Source organism: Sinocyclocheilus rhinocerous, unplaced genomic scaffold, assembly GCF_001515625.1.
Source record: "Sinocyclocheilus rhinocerous isolate Xijiao unplaced genomic scaffold, SAMN03320098_v1.1 scaffold1435, whole genome shotgun sequence".
In the NCBI taxonomy this organism is placed as follows: domain Eukaryota; kingdom Metazoa; phylum Chordata; class Actinopteri; order Cypriniformes; family Cyprinidae; genus Sinocyclocheilus; species Sinocyclocheilus rhinocerous.
The window spans coordinates 559,356-570,312 of NW_015644861.1; the positions used below are offsets into that span (position 1 = coordinate 559,356).

At 37.6% G+C, this 10,957-nt stretch overlaps 1 protein-coding gene across 1 annotated transcript in view; it reads right to left on the minus strand.

Moving 5' to 3' along the window:
* LOC107758879 (dystrophin-like) overlaps positions 1-7,095 on the minus strand; it is a 111,255-nt gene extending 104,160 nt beyond the window's left edge. The window contains exon 1 of the mRNA XM_016576710.1: positions 6,967-7,095. Within this exon, the coding sequence (XP_016432196.1) occupies positions 6,967-7,048 (82 nt within the window). The 5' untranslated portion in view covers positions 7,049-7,095. The remainder of the gene's footprint in view (positions 1-6,966) is intronic.
* Positions 7,096-10,957: the final 3,862 nt, after the last annotated feature.

Sequence of the window (10,957 nt, forward strand, 5' to 3'; positions counted from 1 at the left end):
AGGGTTGGAGCTGAACTCTGCAGGACTGCGGCTCTCTAGGACCGAACTTGCCTACCCCTGGGCTAGACGCTTAGCAATAGACACCCAATTGCGCCTCATATTCACACGCATTGTATAAACAGTCCTTTCAGTGTTTGAGAAGAAAAATGTCAAATGGTCACGGAAAACATGTGAAATGGGGTGAAAAAAAGAGACCGTTTCATTTTACAAGTCGAACAGTCCAATCAGGAAAAACATGGCCATGTATAATACAAGGATGCACAATGGTAGATCCTTTAAAGGGGGGGCTAATGCTATTTCATGCATTCTGAGTTATTTACACTGTTAAAGAGTTGGATTCTCATGCTAAACATGGCCAACGTTTCAAAAAAACGAGTTGGACGTTTGACAGAGTATTTCTGTGCCAAATTCACACCATGTCGTAATTACTGTGATTTCGAGATGACAACATGAATCGGGACTATCGCACTATCAATGCCTAAACATAGCGCCTAATGAATCTGAGGTGGTCAGGTGGTACAACTTGAAGCTCCCAGTTCACAAGTTGTAATTACGAGTTCTACGAGGACGTGAACGCTTTTTACAAGTTGGTATCTTGTAGTCACTGTAATTGCAATATGGCGTGAATGCACCTTAAGTTTCGGAAAGTTTTTTTCGAGTATGGCCCTTCATGACATCATGAAGGGCGGAATTCTTGTATGGGCACTTCTCCCGGAAGAGCGCGCGCACACAGCAAACAGAACAAGAGTAAGAGCACGTCCATCAATGTGCTTCATTCGGGTTATGGAAGTCGGCAGCATTGCACAGGACCTGCTCAAGAAGAATGTCAGTGTGTTTTTGGTTGTGAGGGAAAGAAAACCTTATTCAGCTTCCCAAAGAACCCAGCGTTACGTGAACAGTGGATGCAGTTTGTTTTTCCGGGGCAGCAGCAGAAATTCGCAAATGTGTTTGTTTGTTCCCGTCATTTCAGTGACGAATGTTTTATAAGCAAGGCCCAGTTTGATGCTGGATTCGCATTTCGTTTGATACTGAAAGATGGAGCGGTCCCAGTGATAAAAGATCCCGGTCATGAGTCAGAACTGCAGGCGGTAAGTAGAACTGCATCAAATTTCTGAGTTTTGGTGGCAATCAGCGCGTAAGTATGTAAACAACACAAAAGTGCCCGTGACTCTTTAACTCTTCCCACGGCTGTTTTTGGAGAGAATCGTAAAGCTGTATCTTTCTTTTATAAATCTGATAAAACTAAAGACTCTTCTGAGATATGAAGGATGCAATACTACAAGTACTCAAGATTAACATGAGATAGGCCGAAACTGTGTGTGTTATGTCCCCTTTAAACAGGTCGCATGCTGCATAAGTCCAATCAATGACACTCAGAGTGCATACATGCAAATAAGAATGTTAACCTGGGGTTTATGAAAACATAGGATTAATCTCAGGTAAAGTATAAGCAATGTGAAAGGTGAAGCAAAATAACCCATGATTCCTGGGGTTTAGAATAACCCAAAATTACTAATTTCAAGTGTGAAAAACCCTAATCTGTTAAAGGTCCCAGTGCTGTTATACTCTATTCACACTCTTGTAACGCAGATCATTTCATGAAATTATGGGACCATAAGAATGTATAAATGCATTAATGTATGTTTTTATGATTTATTATTATTAGTTACTGTACGTAGCTTTTAATTTATCTATAGATGTTGGGGGGTAAAAATAGTGTCAGATTGTGTAGTAGGCTATATGGGAATGATGGGAAGATTGGAACTGGAAGGCGTTAATAAAGTATAAAATAAATAAATAAACCTATAGAGCCCGGTCTGGCAGACAGAATAATGTGTGCAGACAGACAGGAGAATGAAAGCATTGCTTGCCATTGATCGGAGGCGTGACTCTAAGCAGGTGGCAGCTGCTGCTGGATAATATCCGCCCTTGTGCAAATAGGATGATGGGGTGACGGGCTTGAGCCGAAGCTAACGGGCAAAAACAAAGACGATGGACGCACACACCCGCTTTTAGCCGCCTAATCTCAGCACACACATCCGAGGCAGGGCTGTATTCACAGATTACAGCCATACGTTTTCCACCACAGCCACCGATGTTTCCTCACAATTTACAAGCGCGAGTCCAAATGTTTCGATGAGACTGGAAATACACAGCGTGTCTTAAATGACAACAGCGCATGAGATTGAACTGCGTGTAGTTTAAACAGCAGCGACTACCACCAAACTTTCTCTCACATTCGTCCATAAAATCACGACTGATTACAAAGTGCGCACATTTGGCCATCCACCAGTAAGTGCATACAAGAAACAACAATGAAAGACACCCGTACACGCTTAATTAACATTAAAACAACATTTTTTTCGTGCGTAATAACAGATCCTGTTACAGATAAGACGCACCCGGCTGGAGGATCTATTGTTAAATCTGGTTAAATCATACGTGACATGCCGTAATAAAAGCCGTCAACAATCACCTCACACTGGAAGAGTATTTCCGTATGATGATTCAATCTTACCTAAATGAGGATTTTTACACCACAACAAACGCAGCTATTTCTTCCGTAATGGCTTTTGGAGTCGCAGGCAGCCGCGTTTGTGGTGTGTGTCCGTTACCTGTGTATAGAAACAGCGAGCGCAGTTTGGTTATCCGGTTTCCTTGCTGTTAAACAAACTCGTCCATGCCTAAAGCCGAAGATGATTTGGTGAAGGAACTGTGGGAGGACACTTTGCCGCTTTATTTTCTCGTACTCCCTCACTTGGGTGCAGTTACAGCTCTGCTGTGATCCGCTGATTCCGGCAGGTGTAACGGTGTTCTGGCATGCGGGCTGATTGACTACAGCTCTATCTAACGGGGAACGATAGTAGCCACCGGAGAGGGATCGATATCTCATGGATACAATGGACAACTTTATTTAACTTGTTTATGCTAGGATGCAGGCTAATTAAGCAGGGCGCCAATAACAACGAATGCGATTTAATTTGAGTTACGTTTCAGTAAATAGGAAAGTTGAAAAGCAAGTCAGGGCACATTCGGTAAAAATACGCTCACGAACAGAAATCGCGGTAACCATAGCAACAATATGGCGTTCGGACACTTTTGGTTAGGAACGCACAGGGAACGCATAACGTAAACATAAAACACTGTCAATATCTCAAAACATTGGGTGTTTTGTTTCAAAAGCCCATAAGGAAAGACGGTTAATGGTTAGCTTAGTAGGGCGCCAAAATATAATTTTGTTTGCTAAAACCTCAACGGATAGCGCACTCAAATTTTCCTTTTAAAATCCATGAAAAAGGACCGTGAATGTCATTGTACCTAATTACCACACTGAATAATGCGTAATTAGTATGAAATTGTATTCTGGAGCCTCTTTAATTACAAGTTGGGCTTTTATAAAATAGACTGCACTGTTAAGAGACACTCGGTTTACTGTGGTGTCCTTTCTCATTTCCTGTTATATGCCTGGGTCTATTAAAAATGGATGAATTCAATACAATGGTCTGAAATGGGCCATTTCATGTTGACTTTGAGTTTTCATGCAGCTGGTGGCACATCTCACATAAAATCATGAGATCCAGAACATCACGATGCCATCTGTACATCTCATCTGCCAGACAAATCCTAAATAAATAAATCTGTGCTTGTAATCCATTCTTGTGGGATATAAAATAATAATAAAAAAACACCTGAAATGATCACACTGCCCAATGGAAAGAATTGCAATTATTTATTTATTTTTGTCTATTGCAAGTGCATCATGTACAGATGTAGTACTGAAAGAGAAAATCCTGCAGAACACAATCATATTTGCTCATGAAAATATCTATATTATTATCTCTTCAGTAGGTTCTTTCTCCCAATTTCAGTCCTTGCTATTGAGGTTAACAGAAGCAAATATTAGAACAAAGTAGCAGTAAAACTGGAGTCAAATGAGGAAATACAAGCCATTGTCTTTGAAGAAAAGGCTTTCATCATATGTTCACTTATTGATGAAAAGACAGTTAAACATTTATGCAAACATAAAAACATGCATGCTGTTTCTGGTTTTCATTTAGAGACTGTATGTGCAGTATTTACATTTAAAGGAACACTCCACTATTTTTGAAAATAGGCTCATTTTCCAACTCTCCTAGAGTTAAACAGTTGAGTTTTAATGTTTTCAAATCCATCCAGCCGATCTCCGGGTCTGGCGGTAGCACTTTTAGCTGTAGCTACTAGTTTTTATTTGAATTTTTAAAATGCCAACCAGGGGTGCAGATCTCATTTCAATATCATTTTTCTTCACCCCTGATGTCAGCCACTGCTTATGTATTTGATGACTAAGTGAAGTAAAGAGTGAACGGTAAATGTCACAAAAGCCTCCAGGGCTTTAAAACCCACCCTGATAAAGAGCAGTAAACACCTGGTGTTCCTAAAGCTCCAAAAAGTATTTTAGTTCAAAACTTCTGCATTTGTATCTGTTCACTCCACACTGTAAAATGAGAAGATACTGGAGACACCCTTGCGGGGGATTCCTCAGAATGCCACCCATGATGGCAGTCAAACTTGTAGAAAGTAAAGTAACTTAAAAATAATACTTGTTTTGTCTCCCAGTTTCTCTGGTAATATAATAATGATCAGAGGTCTCCAGTGACTGAGTTTGCAGAGAGATGTTAAGGAGATCTGAACACTGTTTTCAGCAGAACTTGCTCAATACTGCCTTACAGTGGCTGCTCATACAGAATTATATCTACAGTATATATATTCCCATTAAAGCCAAAAATAGAAACATCAGTACTATAGACTATCCCTGGGAAAGGACCAAACAGAAAAGGCTGACAACAAACCCTGCCCCTCTCTCCAAAAGATAAAAACAATCATTTTATTATTATAATTTCCCTGTAATATTTCATTATTCATAAAAGGTTTAAATATCAGCGTTTTGAAAGCTGGCATAAAGCATTTTATACTCTTTGATAAAATGTGCTCTCTGGAGTATGTGAAGCAGAAAGCAGCTATTTCGAGAATTTCTTCAATCTTTTGAGTCAGAAGATTCAATGGCAGTTGTCAACATGTCAGTCACTCCTGCAGGCCTCATGCAGTGGTATTTACCACAAAAACAGAATGGATACTATGAGCAAAAGATAGAGTTGCAACCTCAAATTGTCCCAGGAGTCAAACTGTCTCGTCTAACTGTAAAAATGCCACTGAATACCAGGAGCCTCAGAAGGGTTCAGTTATCGCATATAAAATAAGATATTTCCATAAACAATCATAAACATTAACCCGATAACTTTGCTTACACATTTAAAAATAAAAAACGGTGCCAATCAAGGTAAAATAATTTTACAGCCAGGAGAGTTCCACAAAGAAACTTTCAGGTAATTTTTTAAAAATACAATACAATAAAATACATACATACATAGATAGATTTTTGATATATAAAGCAAACAATATACATTTAAAAGAAATATACATAAAAAAATATTTTTTTTCTTCCAAGCATATTCCTGCCAGAGATTGTATAGTAAGGAATATTTCTTTAAAACTGCCATTCCAAATCCTGGTTATTGTCTCCAGTTCAGTCCCCCACTTCTCTTTGATTTGATGCAGATTTGCACCATTGATTTCCAGCAGTTTAATACATTTGTCCAATTAATTACATTTTCAAATTTATGTGGTTTGTCTGAATATTGATTAAAACATTTGGGTTCTATTTATTTGAAAGCATTTGCTCTTATCTGCAGAGCCAAGGCAAAATTACTTTTCATTTCAGAATATTATTATTATTATATTATTATATTGAATATAACAGTTTTCTATTGCAATTTATTTTATCACAATGCAAAAAATAAAAATATTGACTATTATTTCAATTAAAGTCATAATTATATCTTTTCTTTATACAAAATATATTATCTTATTTTTGTCCTTTTATTTATGAAAGGCATATGACTATGAATATGACATTCCAGCTTTTGTGAGATTCACCTTTCCGCTGTCTAACCCGTTAGAAAACCATTTATAAACTGGTGCGAGAAGCCAGAATGTTTGAAGAACCTATCAGAAGTACCTAAAATGTAACAAAAAAAGCATTTCAGTCTCCAAACAACCATACAGCGAACCCATAAATGAAAGTAAAAAATGGTTCTTGATAAAAGGTTTTTTGCTAAACCCAAAAACCATGAAATATCCAGAATATAGCGTGATCTAGCACAGATAATAGATGTCCTCTATTAAAGCTCTGTTCTCAGAGGTTTACTGTACTGTTTGTGTCCTCTGGCTGATCATTGAGCTGTTGACTAATTTTCCTACTTTCTCCTAATTTTCACTGCTGATCATAAACACACTCACACAGAAAACACAAGAGAAAGTCTTTTGCCAGCAAAACAACACACAGCCAACAACAACATGGCTAAATCTCAAACAAGGAACTCTGAAACCCAACACCAGGCAGCTGCAACTATTTCAAGCTCTTTAAGACCTGTCCTATTTCCACCAGAGAGCATTTATAGATCACCCATGATCCCTACTGAATACAGCATGACAGTGATGAAAAAAAAAATAGATGTGAACTCATTCAGGGTGGCGCATAGGCCAGAAATAAGTTTTTAAAGAGGATTGTTCAAAATGTAACAGTAAATGTCTGATTTGAGTAATAAAATGAACAGACACACAATAAAATGTGAAAATGTGATGCAGTAAATTTACTAACAAATAAGTTGCTGTAAAAGTCAATTATAATTTTTATATTATTTTGAATATGGCTATGAGTGCAGTAAAAATTATGCTGATTATGAATATGATTAAGAAATGTATTTAAATAAGATCCCATCTGAAACTGAAATATGTTTACATTAAAACACACCCAAGGCATTCTATTTTAGCACTTAATAAAGCATATTCAAATTCATGTACAGGATGTAAGACATCCTTTTAGGCAAATAACGTCGTCATAAATCAATCAATCATAATCCCTCCTACCTGATCGAGTTTTGATGATTTCTCCAAATTCATCCTCAAAACCTTCCTCCCATTGGTCCTGTTGGCTCCCTGCTTCTGCCATGACACAAGATCCAAACTGCCGTTGAATCCTTTAATCCTGTAGTTTTATAAACAGAAAAAGGAACGAGACACCAAGACCCCACCAAAGACGGGAATCGCTGCCTTGTGAACAAACCGAACCTCAAATACAGAAGTGAATTTTTGTGAATGACACAGGGACGAGACTGTCTGTGGACTGTTATGATAGGGGGAAACGAGCTGTCAAGGCACCCAGAGAAGCAGAGACAGGTGGCAAACTTTACTCGCCTTAAAATAGAGAGCTGTTATGAAGGCCTGCTTCATTTCACTCTCACACACAAATACTGATTTTTCTAACGGCAAAGGATTGGTCACCATGCCATTTGACAACAAATGACAATTAAATGCTCTTGGAGGAAAACTCAAGTTCACAATTTTATCGAGCGTGACTTACAGTACACTTATTATAGCGACAGTCCCTCTGGAGCAATCTGGGGTTAAGTGTCTTGCCCAAAGGCTCAATGGTTATAGCTCGCTGATTGCTCCCTGTAGGGTTTGACTCTTAGTATCTTTAGTTACCAGGCCAGACTCCACTCCACCTTCCAAGACCTTAATTTTATAAAGACTGTACAGTCCAACAACAAAGTTAAAACTGTAATATTGTGAAACATTACTACTTTTTAAATTCTGTTTTCTTTTTGAATATATTTTAAATTGCTCCATTCTTCAGTGTTACATGATCCTTCAGAAAGCATTCTAATATGCTGATTTTATGCTCAATTATTAAAGGTGCCATAGAATGCACTGATACAATATTTGTAGCTCACACAGCAGGAAGGAAACCCAGGGAAAATATATATTTCAATACTGTCTCTCCCAGTTATATCGTTGGGTAATACTGTATGTAAAATGCGGGCATCAGGGAGCCGCTATTGATATATGCGGGGCATTGAAACTGCATTCGAATGCATGATCGTTTTTTACTTTCACTTTCGAGATTTGCAATCGCACGTGCTCTGTGTAAACTACAGCGGCAGTACTTACCACACATTTTACAAGATCAGATGCTTGTCAGTGTTGCTCAGGATCTGTAAATCATTCGCCATCATCCTCATAAGACAACCTTTTTCCTTTGAAATAACATTCACTCACCAATTACGCATAATAAGGCCAGAAACCTGCATCAAGCTATAATGCTGCATAAAAACACTTTGGGAGGTATTTTTCAATATACAAGGTGTAGACTCATCAATATGTGCATCCATATGGGATCTGGCTCACCTAAAAAAATCACTCTGGGTTTCATCTAGTGAGATGCCAAGAGCATTTCAGAAATGTAAGTAAAATTCAATTCAGCTTGATTATTGTAATGGCATGGGGAGTGTAAACAAGTAAATAGAATTCGCTGGCATGATATCAGTAAAATATTTGATCAAGGGGAAATAAAGCTTTATACCAGTGTACTTTGTGACTCAGTTAATGGAATTTCCAAAAAAGCCTGTCTGGCTCGTATGTCTTTGGGATTGTTTGTCTTCTGAAGGTCTTTTCAGAGAAAGAATAAATGAAATAAACAAAAACAATCTGCTGCCTGCTTATGAAAGAGGCTAAAAAGCACCAAACACAGATTCATTAACATAAGAGCAATATATCTCTAAGACGGTAAACATGTTTTGACATCCACAGGATAGGTTTTAAGTAGCCTGATCAAACTGATACGAAGAGGAAAACAAAAATATCAAAAAATTTGATTAATATACTGGATACCTGCAACAGCACATCTTTCAATAAACCCAGTCTGCGGGCATCGCATCAAAATAAAATCACAATATCAATATTTGAGCCTAAAAACTGACAAACAAGTAGAGTGCATGCATATAAAAAAGCCTAATACTAAAAACATTCTTAAAGATCTCAGCTTTTGAAATTCATTGTTGTGTTTGCAAACAGTCTAAAAGCACATTCATAATAAAAAAAACAACAAAAACTGAATATTGGATGCATTTGGGGTGAATCAAAGTTTAGCAGAGTCTTTCCATAAGACCCTCTATAATGTTAAATTAAGAAATATGCAACAATGCAAAAGCTAAAATGTTTGCTGATAGCATTAAATCTAAATACAAGCCCTTAAATACAGTCTACCATGCCCTGTTAGGTCAAGTGCATTTATTAACATCTCTGTATTTGCAGAGGACATTCTTTTATGATGTAAATCACAGAATGATGTCAGCTGTGACGTGGTAATAAGCACCATCCATGTCAGCCACAGCCAACTAGATTCCTCTTCATTCTCCATTTCCTGGACTGTGTCCAGATAGCATCATGATCAGAGAGAGCTGATAGTTTCAGTGCTATAAAATCACACTAATGCTGTGGGACAAATGACATGGACACAGTAATTAAATATCACTGAAGCAGGGCTGCCGATTGCAATTTGAGTTTTTTTGCAACTCGCTCACTGCTTTAGAGCCTCAACATGCTATGCAAATGGACATCTATTTCTTTGCTTCATAGATTATTTTCTGTTCTCTATGATTTTAATGCTCTCTACTCTAGGTTAACTTTGGTTGCATCTTATAGTGAAGACAAATATAGACGGGGTATTATATAAAGTTACCTTCACAAGGAGTCAGGAATCCATCATTCTTACTTGTACCCAAGCAAATAATATGGAACAACTGCCAGTCAAAGTCTGCATGTTGGTTTTCATTGTTGAAAAGTCTTGCTTCATAAAGAGGATTCTGCAAACATGGTCAGTAATAACATTGCGCACATACAATACTCTTAAAGGGGTCATATGATGCGATTTCAATTTTTCCTTTCTCTTTGGAGTGTTACAAGCTCTTGATGCATAAAGAAGATCTGTAAAGTTGCAAACACTAAAGTCTCAAAACCAAAGAGATATTCTTTATAAAAGTTAAGAGGGAGAAACAATGATGTACAGTATGTGGAAAATAATGTGTTTTTTTTAACTTTAAACCGCATAAACACATTTCATTACATCAAATACACAAAATAATGTTCTTTTTAGCAGCATCATATGACCCCTTTAAAGGAATAGCTCACCCTCAGACCACTCAAGATGTAGATGAGTTTGTTTCTTCATCAGAACAGATTTGGAAAAATCTAGCATTACATCACTCACTCACCAATGGATCCTTTGCTGTGAATGGGTGCCGTCAGAATGAGTGTCCCAAACAACTGATAAAAACATCACAATAATCCACATGACTCCAGTCCATCACTTAACTTCTTGCAAAGTGAAAAGCTGTGTGCTTGTAAGAAACAAATCCATCATTTAGGCCTTTTTAACTTCAAACCATTGCTCCCAGCTAAAATACCAGTCCATAACATTGCTTGAATTAGGAGAGAAATGTGCACAGATCAATCGCTGTTTACAAACGAAAACAGTCCAAAATAGTTCTAAACAAATGCGGGTGGATTTTGATGTGAGAGGACAAGAGGATGGACTTTTTCATTGGAGGAAGTGTTATTATGGATTATGGATTTGGGCTGAAAACAACAGATTAAAGATAAAAATGCCTTGAAGAAAATTTGTTTCTTATAAACATGCAGCCTTTCATCTCACAAGACGTTAACTGATGTACTAAATTGTGTGGATTACTTGAGGATTATTGCGTTTTCATCTTCTGTTTGGACTCTCATACTGATGGCACCAACTCACTTCAGAGAATGCATTGGTGAGCAAGTGATGCAATGCCAAATCTCTTCCCATGAAGAATCAAACTCATTTACATGTTGGATGGCCTGAGGGTGAGCATATTTTCATTCTGGGGTAAACCATTTGAAGCCTTTTTGCATTTAATATTATTATTATTAATAACTGTTATCAGGCTGCCTTGCAGGAACATTCCTTAACTGTCAGTTTTTGCGCATTCTATGCTGCACAAAATCTCCTCTCTGGGATCAACAGAGGCCATCCATTTATCTCCAT